Here is a 22,139-nt window from a genome sequence, read left to right on the forward strand (position 1 = left end):
CGCGAACTGGATGGAAAAGGCGAGCACCTTTTCCAGTCTGGGGGCTTGGCGGTGGACCGAGATTGTTTTTGCGCTTTACTTCTAGGTTGGTCAATGTTGGCTCGGCCACTCGTCTGGCTAGCTATCCGGAATGAAGTCGGCTTTGCTCCATGCTGGCGCCTTTCGTTTTGGCGCGCTTTTTGATGCATTTGCAGCTTGAGTGCAGCGTTGCGGTCTCCTTTTCGTATTTCGCTCATTGCTGCACTACGTCATATTATGTGCAGACTTGGATCCATTTTACAACTCGGTACAACTATATTTGCTTTTTGGAAAGATAAAGTAGCTCATCAGATGGAAGAAAATGAAGTGTCACTTGTAGTCTCGTCTTAACTGGCACGGATGACCGCATGATAGTGTCTTTTCGCTCAATTCGATGTCGTATCTGAGCCAGTATCTGGTAAAGCTGCTCTGGATTCAGTCGCAACAAGAGCTTGTACTCTGCCTGGTCGCATTCAAGTAGGTCCTCGTACAGCAGGTTCTGCACACCCAAACACTTTTTTCCCAACCATGGTTTTGTCCGACATAACCGCTTTTTAGCCGCGCAAACTTCCTCGGCAACCTCAGGCACTTCAATGGCGAAACGACGTTTTCGTTTGGCGTCCATGTTGAAACTCTCGGTAGCAGAGTTTTCGGAGCCACGCAAGCAGCGCACGCATGCTGGGGGAGACAGAGTATGTGCGGATTTTCCGCTACGTTCGTGTGAATGCTCGAGTCCGGACCGACTCGCGGATGCTTGGTCACGTGTAACGATAACCGCGCTGACGCGCACGGATGATCCGCAATCCGGTCCGCTCATCTGAACCCATCCTAAGTCGTTTGCCTCTGGGTCAAAACAAACCACTACGTGCGGCAAAATACAGAAAGAAGTGAACTTGAGGCATTTCTTCACATGGTGCTCCTAAGAGTGCGAACCCGCAGCAACACTTTTATTTGTACTGGAGCAGGGACAACTTTTTTCACAATCACGAAATATCCAAGTTCATGACACACGTCTTGACCACTCTACACCTGAGTGACATAACCACAAAGAAGAAACACGGTGAAGATGGCTACGACATGCTTTTTGGAGAGTGAGCCCTATGCTCTGAACCAGCATTTTTCCGCTCAGCACACCCTGTCGTCACACCAGTCAAATGACGAGAGTACAGTTCTGTTCAAAGGGCGCTTAAGCAGCACATGCCTCTCAGGCCCATCAAGAGAGGCTCCAAGATATGGTGCCAAGCAAACTCTGACACGGGCTACCTGGTACAATTCTAAATCTATGAGGGCAAAACCTCATCATGACCGCTCTTGGTGAGTATACTGTGCTTAGCCTTTCGGAAGACATGTTCACCAGGAACTCAGTCATGCTTCGGCAATTTTTTTTCACTACTATGATGCCCATGGAAAAGCTTCAACACAATATTCCAGCAGCAGCAATAGTTCGCACAAGCCAGAAGAATTTTTCTGAAGAAGTAAAGCTCGACACTAAGCTTCAAAAAGAAAACTACGTTAGGCGCTCAAATGGGGTCGCAGCAGTCTTTGAACGGCGGGACAATAGACCTGTCCATGTCCTATCTACACTTCTATGACCTTGAGGAAACCACTAATCAGTCAACAATACGAACGACACGCCAAAATCCACTACCAGACTACAACAGATGGATTAGCGATGTGGACCGTTTTGATCTGCGACGCAGCAGCAACTAGTCCGATTGCCGTTCAAAGAGGGGCTGGGCCGAGGCTATTTGATTTCATGCTGGACGCCACTACAGTGAATGCATTTCACCAGTACCAATCTATCAGCCTCAAAGAGTACAACTACGTGTTTTTTTGGCTGCTTTTGAAACGTCCCCTCATTGGCATGATCGTAAACAAGAGAGGAAACTTAGTTAGTTAGTTATATGGGGTTTTATGGTGCATAAGCAACTATGGCTATCATGCGCCAAACACAAGGTTAGATGATGTTATGTCAAGTGTACAGAGGTTACATTATAATAGATTTAAAACATTGGCTTCCCTCAGAAACTTACAAACAAGTGAAAACTCGACAAGTGTTTGCTCGCCTAAAAGCAATGCGGGATGAAATGGAATGTGTTCATTGTAGAATACCGTAAAAATTTTTTTTCTAAGTTCTTCGAGATGCAAACAAGAAATTAAAATGTAATTTACTGTGAGCTCCTCACCACACATTTCACACAGAGGTTTGTCTTTTTTTGTTAATAAGAAGTTATGGGTGATGTGTGTGTGACCTATGCGTAAACAACATAAAATTACTTCGATAAAACGCCCTTTATGGCGGCATGATTTCCATTCTTTTAAAATGGGCTTTATGGTATGCAGCTTGCTGTGTCCTTCATTTTCCCAAGAAGCTTGCCACTTGGCTCTTAGTCTGCTATGCACTAACTTCATGTAATCCCTAGGAGGCAAATTCACGTTTTATTTCCATGGTTCTGGTTTGTGCAGCACACATGTCGGCTCTCTCATTGTCCCTAATGCCAATGTGACTGGGAACCCAGCAGAATTTTATAACATGTTTTTGTGTTGTGACCTTTACTATATTGTGTAAGATGCTTCCAATCAGTGGCTCCGTGGCATTTTTGGAGTTTAATGCTGTAAGGACGCTCAGTGAATCTGTTTTTGATGTTTTCATTTCTTATTTTCTGTACCGCAACACATATGGCATAACACTCAGCGGTGAAAACTGTAGCACATGAGGGCAGTCGTACTGCATTTTCATTTTTTCCTTGTATTACTGCGCTTCCTACATGTGCATGAGTTTTTGACCCGTCAGTATAAAATGCAGTGTAATTTCTGTATTTTTCTTGTAGTGCTAGATATTCTTGTATTATATAGTCGTGTGGTGTACAGGTTTTCCCGAGGCGTGTTAGTGTGACGTCACACACTGTGGGGAGAGTGTACCATGGTGGTAGCACTTCGTGTCTTGGGGCAATATTTTTGATTTTGTTTAGTATGTTCAGAGCTTGGCATTTTTCTTCGAAGCGCAAAAGCAACGGCTTAATCGCGGGATGAGCATTTCGTGACAATTGGGTAACAGAGATGTTTGGGCTGAGAAAGGATTTTGAGGATGTATGTACAAGTTAGTGCAGTTCTTCGATCTTCTAAGGAAGGTTCATTAGTTTCCGCATACAGACTTGCTATTGGTGAAGTTCTGTAAGCACCGGAAGACAACCTTAAACCAAGATTGTGGATAGGATCCAGTCGTTTTATATAGGATGGTCTTGCTGAGCCATATACTATGGACCCATAGTCTAACTTAGAGCGAACCAGAGAACGATTTATATGTAACAGGCATGCCCTATCAGACCCCCAGCGTTTTCTTGACAGTAGTTTCAGTATATTGAGGGCCTGGGAACCTTTTTTCTTTATGCTATATATATGTGGCAAGAAAGTGAGCTTTTTATCGAAAGTTACTCCTAGAAATTTATGCTCTTGTTTGACAGGTAGTGGGGTTTGGTTTAGATATAGTGTGGGGTCGGCCTGTAGGCCTCGTCTCAAAGAGAACAGAACCGCTACTGTTTTCTGAGAAGAAAATCTAAATCCGTTTCTATCTGCCCAGGTAGCCAGTTTATTTATTGTTATTTGTATCTGTCGCTCACAAGTAGGTATGCTGGAAGACATGCATGCTATTTGGAGGTCGTCTACATAAACTGAGTACATTATGGATTTTGGGATTACTTTTCCTATGGAGTTCATTTTCATGATGAATAAGGTCGTGCTGAGGATGCACCCTTGGGGCACACCAGTTTCTTGGATAAAAGTGTTGGAGAAGGTTGCGTCTAGGCGGACTCGGAACGTGCGGTTGGTTAGGAAGTCGTTCAAACAGCTCAGCATCCTGCCGCGGATACCTAGGTCCGCTAGGGCACGGAGGATACCGAACCTCCACGTGGTATCGTAAGCGTTCTCCAGGTCAAAGAAGACTCCGATACAGTGTTGGTTGTGGATGAACGCTTCCCGGACTGTGTTCTCAAAGCGTACAAGGTGATCGGTTGTGGAACATAGACAGCCCGAAAATGGGTGGGTTTCATGAGCACCGGCCACAGCAAGGCGTATCAAGGTGCAGATGTGCCTGGTGCTCCATGAAGAATGATGCAAGCACTAATGATGATAGCGAAACCTGTCTTGTCGCCTGTGCATCAAGTGTTTTTCTGCTATTTAGAAGAAAATGTAATGCATGCGAGCTCCTCAACATTGACGAGTTCAAAGAGCACCGAAGCAGTGTCATTAAAATCAAATACTGCTCTACCTCTGAAAATGGTGATCCATTACTTGTACACCACATTATCGGTGGGACAGATATGACCCACATTTTAAGGTCTTGCTAATTTACATATAGAGTTCATTTCTGCAGTAAATTTATTCCTAGCCTTTCCTCGGGGCATCAGGAAACTTATAAATTCAACATTCCCATTGGAAATAAGGTCGCCTTACTAAGGGTTAACCACATCATTTGAAGCATACTGGCAACAAGCCAGTTTCCTGCAATCAATCACACTGCTTAATTTCAAAATATAAATACGATCTTACGTGGAACAACCCTTGTGCACATTATCATTACATTCAGGCAAAGACTATACGACCCGCCAGCTTACCTTCTTAAGGACTCCTCGGTCTTCGGTGACAGCCTCCATGGACAAGGCCATTCTCTCAAAGGGCAGAGCCAAATCATCATCTGGGCCTGCTTCATCTTCAAGCTCACCTCCATTTAGTAAATCTAAACGCAAGTTTTCCATTAATTTGGCCTCATCGAAGGTTGCCTGCTGTTGCTCTGCGCTGCTCGATTCTTCTTCAATCTCAAATACCACTCCCTCCTGCACGTTCCTGCAAGAGGAATATTTAACACACACTGTAATAACACCCAAGTCAAGGAATAACACTTTTTTATTTCACATATTCATTCTGTGGAAAAATTCAATGACCAAAGTGAATCCGCAAGAACAATTTTCCGATTACTTTTTTAAATAATGGGGTGAAGCACATATGGCAAGTTATCTCAGATCATGAATGGCAGTTTACCAATATCCCAATCAAGAGGAAGTAGGCTTGGGCAGGGCATGCAATGCGAAGGCCAGATAACCGCTCGTCCTTAACGGTAACGGAGTGGATTCCAAGAGAAAGCAAGCGTAGCAGGGGGCGGCAGAAAGTTAGGTGGGCGGATGAGATTAAGAAATTTGTGGGAATATGGTGGCCGCAGCTGGCGAAAGAGAGGGTTAATTGGAGAGACATGGAAGAGGCCTTTGCCCTGCAGTGGGCGTAATCTGGCTGATGATGATGGTGATCCACAGTTCAGGCAGTGCGTAACTTTTTACTGCTCCCTCAAGCATTTCTTCCAGGCAATCCATTTACTTGCGTAATTTGTGTACTTCTTGTGTTTAAATTAAGGCTTCAAAAAGGGGATGCGCAAGTTATGCAAAGATTTTGTGAACACATCCTAAAACTCTTCAAGAGAGAGAGAGAGAGAGAGAAACAGATGGACGGAAAGGCAGGGAGGTTAACCAGGCAATGCCCAGTATGCTACCCTACACGTGGGGAGGGGAACAAAGGGGGAAATAAAAGTAAAAAAAAGCGGCAATGAAATGCGTTTTTCAAGTGTCCATCCACGACTATGACAAGGGGAGATCGTAATGAGCAATATATACTGTTTATTGCTGCTGCATATATATCAACTCTTCCCTTGCTGGCCAACAACAAGCAGACTTCATATAGCCCTTTCAGGCGCTTTGTACACAATTGTGTAAGTGGTGAGCTTGCAGCTTTTTCTGAGAAACCGGAGCACTTAACAGTGATTTCATTATTTCAGCCAAATTGAGCACCCTTCTTGTTGAAAATAAGTTGCTGTTTTGTACCATGCAGCTAATGCAGTGAATAATATTTCCCATAATAGTGAGCTAGGCAGCATTTTGTCCGCCGTTTTCGTGCAGACAGATTTCGCTGCGAGTGAGAACATCGATTGTTTTTGCTCAATTTCGAGCGTAATGTTAATCTTCGAAACACAAAGCGATTCCACGATCCCTAGGGTGTTTACCTGACACACGAGAACATTTTGATGTTACTATTTCTAACAAATCTGACACTCTGTACGGAATTCTCCACATCGTTGTAAAAACTTACCCGCTGGTCTCTCGCGCTCCAAAGCTAACAAATTCCCTTTCTTGAGGCCTGAATATGCTACTTAGGTGAAAAAATAACCGATTTCAGTCAAAACAAAAAAATGGCGCCTGAAAGGGATATATACCTCTTCCCACCCAGCCCCACGTTGTGCGACCCCCCACGGGATGGCATCACAGTGCGTGCTCAGCTCAAAGCAATAAATGTGCAACAACACAAGCCAGCAGTCAGAGGAAAATGGAAATAACAGGACTCTCACGTGCAGCGTGGCTGACTAGGGGCAAGAGCAGACAGTCTGGTAGTTTCAGACTGCAGTGCAGTGCACGCTACTTGTTTGTCCGAGAACGCTACCGCCAGTGCGAGGAAGCCTGGTGAACGGCATGCACTTCGTCCCCTCGCACCTTTCGCAGCCACACATGGTGACACGGCCACACCGATCTGCCCCAAGCCTTTGAGCACACCCGTGTGCACGCAGCTCAAAATGCGCGTGCAAAAGTTTCGTTCTTTTTTTTCCCATAACCTGGGGTAACAAATTTGGGGTGTGCAAATTACGCAAGTGAATACTGTATCCGACAGTTGCTACCTCTGTAACCAATTTAGTAGGAAAAGAATAACTTTATGGCCAGGTGGTGGTCATGAAAAAAAATTACGAGGAACTTTAGCGGCTAAAGTGGTGAAAGGCGAAAGCCTGAGTGCTGCATTCTGCTACGACATTGTTCACTTCACATTCTGTTGGTGCATTAATTAACTGCTAATCAATGACGCTTAAGCTCCACCTTTAGGAGTGGAACACTACAGCGTTTGTAGCACTACCACGGAGTCCAAGGAACGCCACCACCCGTGCAATGCCCTTTGAACGCAACGCTTTTTAAGGAAAGGAAATGGCGCAGTAATTCTCTGTCATCTCGGTGGACACCTGAACCGCACCGTACAGGAAGGGAGGAAGTGGAGTGAAAGAAGAAAGAGGGGCGGTAATGAAGAAAATGAAAATTGTATTTGAGGAAAGGAAATTACGCAGTAACTGTCTCACATATCTCAGTAGACACTAGTCGAAAATTGTATTTGAGGAAAGGAAGTTGCGCAGTAACTGCTTCACATATTTCGGTGGACACCCGTCAAAATTCCCCCCCCCCCCCCCCCCCCTTGTGACAATAATTTGGATCGGCAAATTGGTTTTTGAGGAAAGGAAATGTATCTGTCTCATATCTCGGTGGACACCTATACCTCCCCGTAACGGGAAGGGAGGAAGATGGGAGTGAACGAAGACACCGTATTCACTAGACGCACCTTTGTTCATTCCAAACTATCGAGCTGGCATGGCGGAGTGGTTATCATGCTCGACTCGCACTCCAGATACCGGGGTTCAATTCCCAAGCTCGGCCAATTTCCTACTCGGTTTTATTTATTTATCTGGTCTGACTAGAAAGGTTCATTAGACTAATTGGTTAAGTAAGCATTTAACTAAACTCAGTCGAACTTACTTGGAGCATCACTATACAATCCCTTGAATTGGTTGCATGGTTAGTAGCCAAAGTACAATTGCCCCTTTGAAATTCGCGCACTGTGACGTCACGACCGTTTCGACCAATTGAAAAGCGTGACATTTCTGTCGACAGCTTCTGCTTACAACGATGAGGCATCAAAGGCTTCCGCCTTAAACTTCTACGTTGTAGAAGGCACTACTATGCTATACATTTACAGTGTGAACCACTAACAACAATACCAGATATAACAATATACCATTTGTAATGATCAAATTATTTAAATTATCAATTCTCCCATTGCCCCTATGTAAAAATAAACCATATATTGGCGAAAAAACGGATGCAACAAAACATTCAGGGGGCACTTTGGCTCTCTAAAGTGCTGCAAGGTGAAAGTGTTTCCTTGCGCTGTTTTTTTTTTCATTTTTGTTTTAGAGCGCAGCTCTTTGGCGTCCGTTCCTGGGTTTCGCGTCGTCGTCGGCGTCGGCCTCGTAACCAGCTCCGCCCCCCTTTCATCCCCCCAGCGCTATCGGCGTCAGCGGCATCAGTCAGTCGCTGCTATCTCTTCCCTCCTCCCTTTATCGTGTTGTCCGCTTGCTGCGCGCGCTTCTGCCCCCATCGTTTGCCGCTGGGTGTACACGCCGCCCCCTCCCCCCTCTTCCTGCGAGTCTCCGGTTGTCAAAGCGCCGGCTCGAACTTAATTCCTTTCTTCGCTCCTCCTCCAATGCAACCCCTGTGCGGTGGCAATCAGAGAGCCAGATCGGTGGCGGCGGATCTGTATATGTGCACCGCCCGAGCCGAAATTGCGAATACGTGTGAAAAAAAAAAAAAAAATTCTGTGATAGCACATACATGTGTTGCTCGATTTCTTTGCCTCAATCTATCGAAAAGGTGAAACAGCTTATTTGCTGCGTTCAAATTTCGCATTAGGAAGTAACGTAATCGTCGGTAATTTTTTTCATACCTTCTTTTCATTTTTTATTTTTGGTTCTTTCCTTATTGTATTTCTTTATTTCTTTTATTTTATTTATGAAACCCATGCATGCACTAGATGCGCCTTTATTCATGCTCAAACCCTGAGCCTTCGTGGCGTGGCGGAGTGGTAGCGTTTCTATTTCAAATGCCAAAGGCACTGAATCGATTCCCAGAGACGACACGTTTTTTTTTTTTTTTAAGTAGTGACACCGAAACGTGGACAAATCTGCCGATACGGCTGCTAACGACAGTGTGAGGCATTAAAGGCTTTCGCCTTAATAGGATTCTGGCCATGCGGAAGGTATTTACCACCAAAATTTGTCTCAAAGCTTGATAAAAAAATAAAATACTTGGAGCCGAATGGCATGCAAACTCTGCAAATGAACCGCCGGTGTGGTGAAATCCGCAACAGGCATTGCGTACGACTTGGGAACCAAGCTTTATCATCGTCCCAATCGCTGAAGGAGGGATGAGGGAAGAGCTTGCTTGGCCGCCACTGTGCAACACTTTCTCACACAAATGCAGCTTCTGCCAATTCGACCATCTGTGGGCTCGCGAACTCGGCAAAAACCGGCGGTGACTAAACACAAGGAGATATCTCTGAACCCCTCCACCCCACACACACTTTTGTCTTTGAGAATTTACTATTTTTTTTTAAGTGTTAGTGTTCCTTAGTGCGTTCCTCAGTTTTGCACTGTCCGTGGCACAGACGCTGTCAACGTGCCAAGATGCTGTGCACCAATAACAATACGGCGTGTTTATCTTTTGATGGGAGCTCCAGTGGGGTGGTTGGCTCGATGGCCAAACTTGGCAATGCGCCAACACGTGCACCCTTGACAGGAGCACCGGTGGCAACATGCATGGGGTAAAGCCTATATGCACGCGGCAATCATGGGTGCGTTCTTTTTGCTTTTGAAGTGAAAAGCTTCACTACGAGGGCCGGAGCCGAGCCATATGCCGCGACCAACTGACGTCACACGCAGCACAGGTGCAGCAGCGCGCTACTGCGCATGTGCGCCGCCTTCTCACCACCGCTACAACTGCGCGTTTCGCCTCCTCGCCCACCGTTTGACCTTTCGTTGCAGCCGCGTGTTGGCCACGTCACAGCCAGCAACCCTCCTCTCCGCATTCCTGCGAGCAGTTTTAACCGCGCCAATTTCCATCTCCTCCTCCACTTCCGTACAGGCAGTCTGTGGACGGCCAAATGCCTCCACCGTTATCATGGTGCTCCCAGTGCATTGTGCGCCAACTGCGACAGCCATGACGTCAAACCAAGCACAACTGAAGCTTTTCGCTTGTATATCCAGGCTAAACCAGAGCCAAGCCACTGCCTAATTTTTTTCCTTTTGCCGGTGCAGATACAACAATAATTGGTTATAATGACTGGATTTTCGTTTCCTCATTATTGTTATAAGTGGTTTGCACTGTAGCCTTTGATAACTTTTTTGCTGTTGTTCTTTATCTGAACACCGGATGATATTCTTTCCTCAGAAAGCAGTGTATTAGCCAGAAATGCTTTACAAGGAGCAGACCTTTTCAGACTATGGGAGAGGGTGCGGATTAAACTGCTATATACTTTCTGCACTTCAGACGGTGTCACGCTCTCACACTTAATATGTCAATGCAGCCAGTGCGTTAGTCTCTTTATGGCGTTCTCTTCTCATGCAAGTAGTGGTGCACTCTGCAACAGACAAGTGCCAGATGGCTCTGTGGCGATGCTTGTTTTAGTAAATGACACCGAGTGCTAGACGACCTGTGGAAAACCTGTTTCTCCCCCTTCGTGTTCGACGTGGCCGACCATCATCACTGTACTTCATGACAGCACCGGCTGGGCAAGGAGGGAAGTTTCCCCTCTTGGGGTAAGTGGAAGCAGCGACGGGAGCGCCACCGAGCCGTTGAGAGTCTCTTCGGAATCCAGCCAGCATCACGAGCGGTTGCAGCCGCACGCTCTCATCACCTTCCGCGGCAGGTGCACGGAGACCCGTTACGCCTTGCCACTGGACTTCTGGTTCCCGGCAGCGAAGCGAGCGCAGCAAACGCGCACTCTCGTCACCTCCCCCAGCAAATGCTCGGGGATGGCTTCGCCCCAAGAATGTGGCGTGCACGGGAAAACCCGGCGGCCATTGTCGACGTGTACAAACGTTCAGCGCCAACACAAGTAGCGCCCCTGCCCCAGCCGGTAAGTCAGAAGCCCTTCTTACGTTACCCTTGTATTTCCGAGGAATGCCTCGTTGATGTTGTGTAGCTAGCCGGCCCACTCTGTGTATTCGTAGCAGGTGTAATAAATAGCATATGAGTGCACACGCATTGTCGTCCCTCCCTTTGTTCCCTCAAGCACGAACCCCTTTGCGGTTAGCGAGTGGGATCGTTGCATCCACGGTGTGGGAGTGCGGGAGCGGAAGGCTGTGACCCCATAAAAATACCACACTACAGATAACTCACTTTCCACAAAACGCATTAAGTAAATTCTTGCTGGAGGATATTTGTGAAGCGGCGCCCCTTAACATGCTAGGCATACCACAACTCTATTGAGAGCCCCCTTTTAGTGAGGCTGGCTGCCCTCTTCGTGTTCTTCCAGTACAAACGAATACCTTGGCCTTGTAGTGGATAAGAGCAATGAAAATTATCAAATGATCTCAAGCAGTTTAGAAATCAAAACAGTAAACAGAGAAATGTGTTCCCACAAAACGCAGCCATGAACGAAAGACTGATCGCACACGTTTTTCCAGGCACTGAACAAGGCACCCCATGCTCAGTCTACAGCAGCATTGCTGTGGGAAAAGCACAAGACGATTTTCAAAAAGTGCCAGCTTTTAATAACCTTAACGTCACAGCTCAAACTACAGAACTTATTGACATTATGCGGCCCCCATGTACTTAACCCCCTATAAGAATGCCTTAACATCTTGTAGGTATTCTCAATAAATAAATGAATAAATAAATACAGAGCAACTAGCCTGTATTTGTTTTAGTTTCTGCACGGTATACAAGTTTCGCACAGCCCACAGAGCCAAGTTTACAAAACAACGAACTTGATGGCATAGATATTGATGCCAACGATTTTCAAGAGTGTGAAGTGAAAAAAATTCATTCCAATGTGCATGAATAGTATGCTGGGCACTTGCTGCATCACTGTAATTCATCGCAAACCAATGTGTTAATTTCAGCCACTAAATCTTCCCAACTGTGCGAACTTTTTGATGGCATCCCTGGTAATACCCAGATTTCTCCAGGTGCACAAAATTTTCCTGACAATTCCAGGCTTTCCAGGTCGCTAGACACTCTGAAAAAGACATCAGGTACGCCACAGATATCAGGAAATTACCCAAGGCCACCAATTTCTTGGAAAGGTGAAATGCTTCTGTTAGTTCAGCTTAATATTCAAAAGGCATTACATTCCGTCTGACACATAGCTGGCAATGCAGTGGAGGCTGCAGAAGCAGTGCGCCCACCGAGCCAGATCATTCCTCTCGAAGCCACGGGGAGTGTTTGGACGAGAATGTCAAAAATGGCACAAAAGGAAGAGCTAGCACTGAAAATCACGGTCCAAGCTTTGAGGCACTCACTATTCGGGCCATCTGGCTGTGACTTCCTCCGAGTGGGCCCTACCTTTGCGGCGTGGATGGAGTCGGAGCAATTCGCTTTACCAGCCGCGTATCACGGCACCACATGTCATAAACCTTGAAGTCTCGATGAGTCGCAGGACCAAATATTGGAGGACGCTTAAGCTTAGTCTTTTAAGAGTGGGGCGCGGGAGCCTGTTGCAGCGTTGCCAAGGAGTCCACGGAACACCATCGCCCGTTCGGTGCGACGCCTTGCCCGAAGGAAACGAAACGACGCCTGTCTCTCTCATGTCTCAGTGGACACCCGAAAGGAATGCACACTACAGTACATGTCTCTAAAGCATCCTTCTAAGACAACACGCCTATTCACTAAACGCGCCTTTGTTCATTCCAAACCGTCGAGCTGGCATGGCGGAGTGGGTAGCTGGCTCGTCTCGCACTCCGAAGACCCTGGTTCGACTCGACCAATTTCCTACTCGGTTTTATTTATTAATGCTTCCTGGATTTCTCGCTCACGGCCAACGCCGCTGCCGCCGACACCGGCTTTTCTGCAACACGGGGCCCTTAACACTGTTGTGTAAAAATGTGATGAAGAGGTGAAAGAAAATATGCGAGTGTTCACTTTGTATGGTGAATTACTTTTCAGGCGCGTAATCAGCTAGCATGAACAGTCGCGCTTGCTTTGGCAGCGTTGCCTGCTATGTATGAAACGAAGTACGAGGATGGTGGATGATGTAGGTGGATATCATGTTCCCATTCCCATGAAAAGGAGGCATTCTGCACTCAGATGGCAACTCACTCGAGTGTCACGGGCTCCTTCAAGACAGAAGGGCCATAGGAGCAGTCGTCCCCTGCAGCAGCCGTCTCCTCTTTCTCCATGGTACACAGCACCTGCGAAAAATTGCAGTGGCAAGTTTTGAGACAGACATAATGCCAGTAGAGTGACGCTTTTTCTAGGCGACGTGTTGCCTAGCCAAAGCACTCTTTTGTGCACATGTAAAATAACGGCGATCAACTTAAGCAGAACCGAAAACTGGGCGAGTTGGTGAACATTCAACGTTATGTACAGCGCAAAAAACGAAGACAGGGGAAGACACACGCTGCCTGAGACAGCACGAGAGGTCGCTTCATCAAATCTTGCTCTACACTGCCGCGACTGCATTAAAGAAAATGATAAGCATGTGCATTCCTGATTTGGGGCGGGCCGACATTGTCTTCAGGCACAGGAATCGCAAGTGCTGGGAAATAGTGGAGGCGTATCTGATCGCCACATCGCACATTCCGTGTGTTGCAAAACATTCGGTGGCGTCACACCAGGTATAACTGAACTATCTTGAGAGTACTGCTGCAGTGCAATGAGGCTGATGCACACGTGTGGTTTGGTTTGCTGTTTCTGTTGTTTTCGTTGTTTCGTGCGCCTAAGCCTTTATAACCACAAGTATTTCCTAATAAAATTTCAGTTGATAGCAGCGCCTGTTTGTTTGCGTGTTTCTTCCCCTGTCTTCGTTTTTCGCGCTGTACATAATGTTAAATGACCAACCTTATCGTGTCTTCAATTGGCCGCTTTGGAGCGCTCTGGAGCACTCTTGATAAGAGTCGTCCCATTTGGTCGGTCAATACCAGCCGCTGGTTTTGTATTCTGCGGTTCTTTCGGAGCATTGACCTCCAGTGCACAGTGCTTTCATATGCTCCGGGCAAAAAAAAAAAAAAAGTTGGAGCGACCAGGCACTGCGTCACGTGGGTGCTTCTAGAGAATCTGGAACAGTTGCCTGGCAGCTATGACAGTGTTCGATGTTCTTTTAAGTTCAGCACTAGCTTCAACCCAGTGAAGTTCATCAGTATGCCAGTTCCTGAGAACGTTTCTTCATGGTGCATGCCAGTAGCACGTCAATGCAGTAATGTCAATGACTGCACCAGTGGCATTTGGACAAGCCTTGCACCTGCATTTTGGACGGTACCGCCTTTGTCAAAAGTTTGGAGCCCAGGGGGTTTGCTTCTGAAGCACACTGTCTGGTTCGTAATGCATCTCCGGCACTCCAAATTTGCTGAAGGTAAGATTTCTGCTCCTGCCTCCTCCCATGGGTAGGACTACCACGAATGTTGCAGGAGTCCCACTGCGAGGCTTAGAAGCAAACCCCCTGGGCTGTAAACTTTTGACAAAGACTGTACAGAGCTATCGACCCAGGGGCACACCCCCTCTCCAAAGCTTGCTCCTTCAACAAGCATTCAGAAAAGGCCAACTTGGGCTACCCCATTATTCACAGCCACCCTACATAGCTCAGATCGTGGTTCGGAACTGTATGAACTCGACCACGAATCCGATCAAACTGTTAAGGGTTGATGGCGTATTTCTAATTGCAATGATTAGTTTGTACTGCGTGAAACCATGTCATACGGCAGAGATGCAAAATTTTTTTGTGCCCCCGAGCCGATAGCAATCTTTTTTTTTTGTATTTTATGTTTTGTAGAAGAACCGCGCGATGCTGTTTATAAGCTCCGCGGCCGCTCCTTGCGCCTTCTTTCTGAGTGATGAATGAATGAAAGCGTTAACAGCACTAAACAAACTATTTACATATGTAGCCTTTGTCAAAAGTTTGGAGCCCAGGGGGTTTGCTTCTGAGCCACACTCTGTGGTTCGTAATTCATCTCCGGCTCTCCAAATTTGCCGAAGGTAAGAAGATTTCTGGTCCTGCCTTCTCCAATGGGTAGGACTACCACAAATGTTACAGGAGTCCCACTGCGAGGCTTAGAAGCAAACCCCCTGGCCTCTAAACTTTTGACAAAGACTGTACATCGATGCGGCCCCAACTGTGCTGAGCAAATGCAGTGATCATTAGAGCACTGCACAGGCTCAAACCAAGCCAGAAAATGTGCTGTTTTTGCCAGGCCTTGACCCAGTCTCGAAGTTGCAGGCCCAGGCCAGGCTGGGGCCGTACATAAAAGAGGCTGCGTGAGGCTTTTGAGTCATTACTGCAGTAGGGATGAAATAGGGTCATGGTGTTTGTAGACAAAAAAAAAAAATTAATCAGCTACAGTTGCATGTTCCTCACCCAAGAAAAATTACAAGTAATGCTGATTTTTTTTCTTAGACTGTTCCCAGAAACACTTCGGAAGTGAACGAATTCCGAAGCTAAAATCTTTCCAGTGGTTTATTACATAAATAAACCACAGCTATTAATTTTTGCTGATGCAGAATGAGAGAAAGTTTATTTGTAGACCTACTTTAACCCTTTCAGGCGCCATTTTTTGTTTTCACTGAAATCAATTATTTTTTCACCTAAGTAGTACATTCAGGCCTCAAGAAAGAGAATTTGTTAGTTTTGAAATGTGAAAGACCAGCAGGTAAGTTTTTACAACGATGTGGTGAATTCCGTACAAAGTGTCAGATTTGCTAGAAATAGTAACATCGAAATGCTCTTGTGTGTCACGTAAACACCTTGGGGATCGTGGAATCACTTCGTGTTTCGAAGATTCACATTACGCTCGAAACTGAGCTAAAACTGAGCTGAGATGTTCTCACTCATGGCAAAATCTTCCCACACAAAAACGGCGAACGAAGTGCCACCAAGCTCGCTCTTATATGAAATATTACTTACTGCATTCTCTACATGGTACAAAATCTGTTTGCAACAAGAAATAACACAATCTGGCGGGCTAGTTGGTGGGAATCCATACGATTTCAGCAGCGCGAACACGGTTAGGAAAAGACAGAAGGCGGACAGGTCAGAGCACTGAACTATCAACTTTATAAAATTCAAGAACGCCCAAGGCCCCGCTCTTAAATACACACGCCACAGAACACGCCCACCAGGGGGATTTATCTAAGCACAACACAATCAGAGCGCGAACGAGTAAATTATCACTTTTTCCCGGGTTATCAAGGATACAACGAGCATGAGTGCTAACAAAGAAAAGACTAAAAACCAGTGAAAGACATGTACAAAGCATGGAACAACAGGGCTGAGGGTGCATGAAGGTCTGAAGAAAACACGAGCAAAAAAAGCTAAAAACACAGGAATGACATTGCTATAAAGTTGACAGTTCAGCGCTCTGTCCTGTCCGCTTTCTGTCTTTTCCTAACCGTGTTCGCGCTGCTGAAATCGTATGCAACAAGAAGGGTGCTCAATTTGACTGAAATAATGAAATCACTGTTAAGTGCTCCAGTTTCTCAGAAAAAGGTGTAAGTTCGCCACTTACACAATTGTGTACAAAGCACCTGAAAGGGTTAATCGGTGTCAGCCGCTGTCCAAGTAATTTCGAACGCGCACACCCCGCTGCATGGAACAATACAAGAGAAGCTTAGAAGAAAATGCTCATAATCCAGCAGCAGGGTCTTCTAGCTTCGCAACACCCGACTCATGGCTCCTTTGCACGAGTGCACTAGCCTATTAGGTTACACAACACCGCTGGCCTGGGTAGCTTCAGCCATCAGCACCACATGCCATCAATCTGCAAGAAGGTATCTGCTCGGTTTTGTGTCACTGCTAACGACTAGACATCTGAGGTCTCATAAGAACTGCTGGAGAATGACGTTCATTCAACTGTTCAACAGGTATCCATCGCTTCCAAGAGAGTGTGCCTCCACCTCCCAAAAACACATCTCTATGCTACAAGAAACGTAATTGGAAAAGAGCACACTGGCTGAAGACTCTTCCGGTCTTCCAAGCACATACTACGCAATAAACATGCACTTTCATTACTTTTCGTGCAGCCATGATTCAACCCGCGAAATCGCACTCATTAAAAAAGACATGCCACTGCAACAGTTTTGAAGGCGTCATAGTATTCACACATAGTGGGCCGTAAAAAAATGACTGATAAAAAACCAACTAACGCAAAGTTCATTGCATATTTATGGAACCTTTTTGATTTGGCTCTTGGAAATTCAGGGCTAGTCACGGAGATGATCACTGTTCAAAAAGTCGAGCGAGCAAACCCACCCGATATTCTCTTATTTTTGTATGCACCAAACCCGCCGTGGTGGCTCAGTGGTTACGGCGCTCGGCTGCTGACCCGAAAGACGCAGGTTCGATCCCGGCCACGGCGGCTGAATTTCGATGAAGGCGAAATTCTACAGGCCTGTGTGCGGTGCGACGTCAGAGCACATTAAGGGAACAGGGTAGGCACATATTTTGAAAAAAAATTGATTTTTTTGTTTTTTGATATTTGGAATTGCCAATCTGTCCTCCACGATTCCCAATGGGTCACTTGCGTGTGCACGAATTATTTACCCCGAAAATTGACCTTTTCGGAAACTGAGGTGGTGACCGACCACGCCTCCTTTCACACCTATGAGAGACCTGTACGTCTTCTAGGTTGAAAAAAAAAATGGAAAACAACACCTGTTTTCTCTGTGTTTAGCAGAATGGTTATTGCACGCCTGGCAACGGCAATAAATACCTAGCGTTCCGTTTTTAGCCAAAACAATTCTCAGATGCTGCCGGCATATCTCGCGACGCGCGTTATTTTGCTTCTCTATCGACTTGCTTTCACGGTCAAAATCGGTTTTTATTGCTTTGAGGCTACATTCTAAGCGTTCATGATATGCCAAAGACGAAGAAGTTATTTCAAAAGCGGCGCTTTCACGGGAATCGTCGTAAGTTCGTTCCTTATGGCACCAAGTCCTCGCAGCGCATTCCGACGCTAGACACAGCGGCCATGGCGTGCCCGTCTTTTTCAAAGCTGTCGCACTCAGCAGCACAAATGGATAACCTAAACACAAGTTTTTGTGACCCTGGCTATGCTCTGATTGACACTGACATGCTCTCATGTGCCATCGTGAAAGCTGTGCATGTAAAGTGTGCAGTGGGGTCTTGCAGCAGCTCGAAAACGCAGCACGAAGAGCTGGCATTGCTTGCACTCACTCTCTCATCTGCGTGAGGTGCTCTTCTTCGCATCAATTCCAGACGTCAAAAAAGACAACGCCGGGTTTCTATGAAGTCAACATGAGGACTGTGTATGCCTTACGATGCATAGAAAAAGGTACAGCTGCTCGGAGCGACGACTGTACTTTGCATACTGGGCTGCACAGCTGGTTACAGAAGAGGCCCGAAAAGCAAGGCAGCAAACGAAGAAGAGAAATATTGACTCTGGAGGTGGTTACGAGGCTAGTGGTTATTGATCTGATACATCCGCATGCATTTACAGCGTGCAGGTTTGGAGTAAAGTGCTTTGAATTACTTCAAAGCTGTTTTTCTCGAAATGTCAATTTTCGAAACGTTTGCCCCTTTTTCTCTGGAACCACAGCAGCTAGAAACATCATTTTTTGCCAACATTACTGCAGCGTAGGGAGAAATCTACTGAACCAGAATTATAAAGATTAGTTCAGGGGATTTTGTTTCACAAGCTATTCATTGGCCATTTTTGCCTGAAAAGTGAGCAGGTTCACTAAAAACAAGAACAAAAAAAAGCCTCTTCTTATTACAGAATACTTCTGGTTCAGTAAAGAGAACCTGGGAAGCTAATTTCACCGGTACCAATATGATTGTTCTAACCTTAACAGATCCTGAGAAAACGGGTCACAAACATAGGCTAAAATACATGGGAGGTATAGGGCCTACCCTGTCCCCTTAAAGAATCCCAGGTGGTCGAAACTTCCGGAGCCCTCCACTACGGCGTCCCTCATAGCCCGAGTTGCTTCGGGACGTTAAACCCCAATAAACCAAACCAATTCCCCTAGCGTTATTGCAATTTGGGCACATTTGCCGGCCACTTTTTTAATTGTGTATCAAGAGACTAGTTGCACTCACCAACAATTTACCTCTTGAGCTGCTGCAGGAATAAGAATGGGCCGGGCACTAAATATGTTGAGCTTGGCGGGCTGGGCCCGGGCTCAGTAATGTGATAACGTAGCAGACCCAGGCTTTGAGTTTCAGGCCTCAGAATGCGGCCTGTGCAGAGCTCTAGTGTTTATCAGTGCATACCGCTGGTCCTTAAGGGTAACGGAGTGGATTCCTAGAGAAGGCAAGCATAGCAGGGGGCGGCAGGAAGTTAGGTGGGCGGATGAGATTAAGAAGTTTACGGGAGTACGGTGGCCGCAACTGGCGAAGGACAGGGTTAATTGGAGAGGAATGGGAGAGGCCTTTGCCCTGCAGTGGGCATAGTCAGGCTGATGATGATCATCATGACAGCGCAAAAAAAGAGCGTGTGCACGGTGGAAGTGCTATCTTTTGGTGGGGCGCAGTCACCTAGCGAACTTTTTGCTGGTGACCACTTTGATCAAGCTTGGCAGTCACATTGCGGTGCCCACTGAACACCTGGTTGTGACCGAGTGCTCGGAGGTTGAAGTATTGTTATGGCGCAAAGGCATCTGAGGCCAAAGAGCGCCATACACAAGGTGTTTTTCGTCTTTTCTAAGGTGGGGTCAGCGACTCGTTTGCCAAGCATTTCACCCTAAAGGAGCCAAGCACTGGGCGAGGGGAAAGTTTGTACCCACTGTATTATCTGTGGGCACCCGGTGGCACTGGGGATCGAACCCTGCACCTCCCGCATGCAAGGTGGATGCTCAAATTACTAGGCCACCGCTGCGGTGCTGAAATATGGATGTTTTTTGGCAGAAAGGTATGATGTGGAATGAATGAAATGTGGTGAACGCTGCTACCAGTAGGTGCCAGCTAAAAGGCTTTCAGGGTCTGCTTCAGTCATGTGAAAGCTCCTCACATGTTCGGCTGGGCGGTGCCTCCTCAGACTCAATGTTTTGCTACCGAAATGCCATTAGTAACCAATATTGATTTACTTCTCTGAACTGGGCTGCCGCGGTGGCTCAGTGGTTATGGCGCTCGGCTGCTGACCTGAAACACGTGGGTTCGATCCCGGCCGCGGCGGTCGCATTTCGATAGAGGCGAAATTCTAGACGCCCGTGTACTGCACGTTAAAGAACCCCAGGTAGTCGAAATTTCCGTACCCCTTCACTACGGCGTCCCTCACAGCCTGAGTCGCGTTCGGACGTTAAACCCCCATAAGCCACAAACGTTCACTTCTCTGAATTACATGATTGAAGCCTTTCATTACAGGAGCGAAATATTTAGATTTTTCAATTTCTCAGTGGTTATGGCATGACCTGAAAGACGCGGGTTCGAACCCGGCCGCGACGGTCGAATTGCGATGGAGAGAGAGAGAACAAACGTCCAACAGCGAAGGTGCGCGCCCCAACAGCCTCGGCCGCAGGACGAGGATGTTAGGGGAGACACCGCCTGCGAAATTCTAGAGGCCCGTTTATTGTGCGATGTCAGCGCACGTTAAGCCCTTCACTACAGTGTCCCTCATAGCCCGAGTTGCTTTGGGACATTAAACCCCCATAAACTGAAGCCATCTTTCAATTTCATGGTAATTGCACGGTACCACACAAGTGAAAGACCTCCTTGCTGCAACGCACGGTTTCTGTCAAAGTAACCAATGCACTCACAAAATCAGTAAAAGGTAAAAACTATTACCGCCATCTTACCAGTGGTCCAACAGTTGCTAGCGGTCACTTCCAACTGCTGCAACCTATATAAACCACATGTTCAAGCTAGGCAACATAAATGTACTGAACGAAAAATCGGAGCGGCATGACAGTAACCCACCGTGGAACGCAGATTCTCGGCAACGCCAAACACGAGACACCATACACCTAAACGCACACACCACTCCACACCAAACGCAAGCAGGAACGCTAAAAAGACTGCGCGCGTTCGTTTTTCAGCGCCGGACGCAAGGTAGATGTACTATGGTAGCGTAGGCTCCATAGAAGCCCATACGTTCAAAACATGGCGGCTTGTGGTGCGCAGCCAGCGCCGTCTTCGAAATGCGTGGACAACTAAAAACTGACGTCATAATTAAAACAAAAACGCGACGTCGAAGTCACGTGTATTAGTGACGTCATATATGTGACGTCAGCGTCAGGTGCTGCTTGGCGGGAAAAATAAACTGCTGAACGCCGCGACGCTTCAGCGCGACACCCGACACGAGAACGAAGAAAGAAGACACGAGTGCCGACCACCAACGCTATTTTTAGGTAGTCAGTTCTCGTTGTGCCTTTTTCCTTCGTCCTCACCTGAGGTGTCGCACTGAATGTCGCAGGTTCGCGCTGAAGCGATGAAATGTGACGCCGCCAGACAGGTTATCGCTCGCACATCGTGCAACCGCACACCTCTTTTTTGCGTACGGGGGCGCCATGGCCACAGACGATGCCCTTTGGGGGCAAAAGCGAGAGAACCGCACCCAACGGAACGAAACTAAACAGAAGCGCTGGCAAAAGGCAAAAGCGGAAACTGTACACGAACGATGCACACCAAGAACTCGAGCAACAAGCAACGAGGAAAAAGTAGGGCTAGCAGAATCGAGTTTCAAACAAAAGCAAGCAGAATGGTCAAAAGATATGACCAGGGTATTGCATCAGAGCACCGTCAACCTTGGCATCGTCCCGCTGCCATTGCCGCTACTCTGAGCGAACGCTGTCATAAATTTTTACTAAGCAAGCGCTATACTTTATAACAAAATGCACACAACTAAAATATTTTAAAAAGGAATCACTGCAATTGTTTTTGAATGCTTTTGAAACACAAAATATGTCCTAATTATTTTCCTCTTCTAGTTGTTTGTCCACTCATTTCATTTTGGCGCTTTAGTTCCACCCATAATTTGATGTCGCTAGCACTTGGTTCTGGACCGCATTCGGGCTCCGGCTTCGCGACCTATTTCAATAGACCTTGCCGGACGCGCTATTCCGTTTGCTTTGTTTGCTTGGAAGAGCACGGCCACGGCAGAAGAGGGACACAAGATCGCTGGGAGCGCCACACGTCATATGCGGTGCTTTGTCGTGTTTATCAAGAAAACTTGTAAATGCTGTGGATTATCTTTAAAACTTAAGTTTATTACAAAATAAAAATATTGCTTAAGCACTAAATGTTGGCACAGCCCTCGTTGTCATGACAACTGCGGGACGCCACCGCGGGCGTCTGCTTGCAAAAGCCGCCGCTCGGTTGCTTCC

At 46.7% G+C, this 22,139-nt stretch overlaps 1 protein-coding gene across 4 annotated transcripts in view; it reads right to left on the reverse strand.

Moving 5' to 3' along the window:
• Positions 1–21,924, reverse strand: part of LOC149367346 (inactive peptidyl-prolyl cis-trans isomerase FKBP6-like) — a 44,968-nt gene extending 23,044 nt beyond the window's left edge. Inside the window, exons 1-4 of one of the 4 annotated variants that reach the window (XM_089555166.1) lie at positions 21,861–21,924; positions 20,734–20,853; positions 12,969–13,060; positions 4,632–4,860 (exon numbers count right to left, since the gene is read on the reverse strand). In XM_089555166.1, coding sequence (XP_089411292.1) covers positions 4,632–4,860; positions 12,969–13,048 — 309 coding nt within the window. In that variant the 5' untranslated portion in view covers positions 13,049–13,060; positions 20,734–20,853; positions 21,861–21,924. Of the gene's footprint in view, positions 1–4,631; positions 4,861–12,968; positions 13,061–20,601; positions 20,657–20,733; positions 20,872–21,860 lie in introns of those variants that run through there. The other 3 variants (XM_089555158.1, XM_089555144.1, XM_089555149.1) reach the window with 3 other exon arrangements.
• Between the last annotated feature and the right edge of the window lie 215 nt (positions 21,925–22,139).

The sequence above is a fragment of the Amblyomma mixtum genome, chromosome 1 (genome assembly GCF_055824585.1).
Source record: "Amblyomma mixtum isolate Tamu chromosome 1, ASM5582458v1, whole genome shotgun sequence".
Lineage (NCBI taxonomy): Eukaryota > Metazoa > Arthropoda > Arachnida > Ixodida > Ixodidae > Amblyomma > Amblyomma mixtum.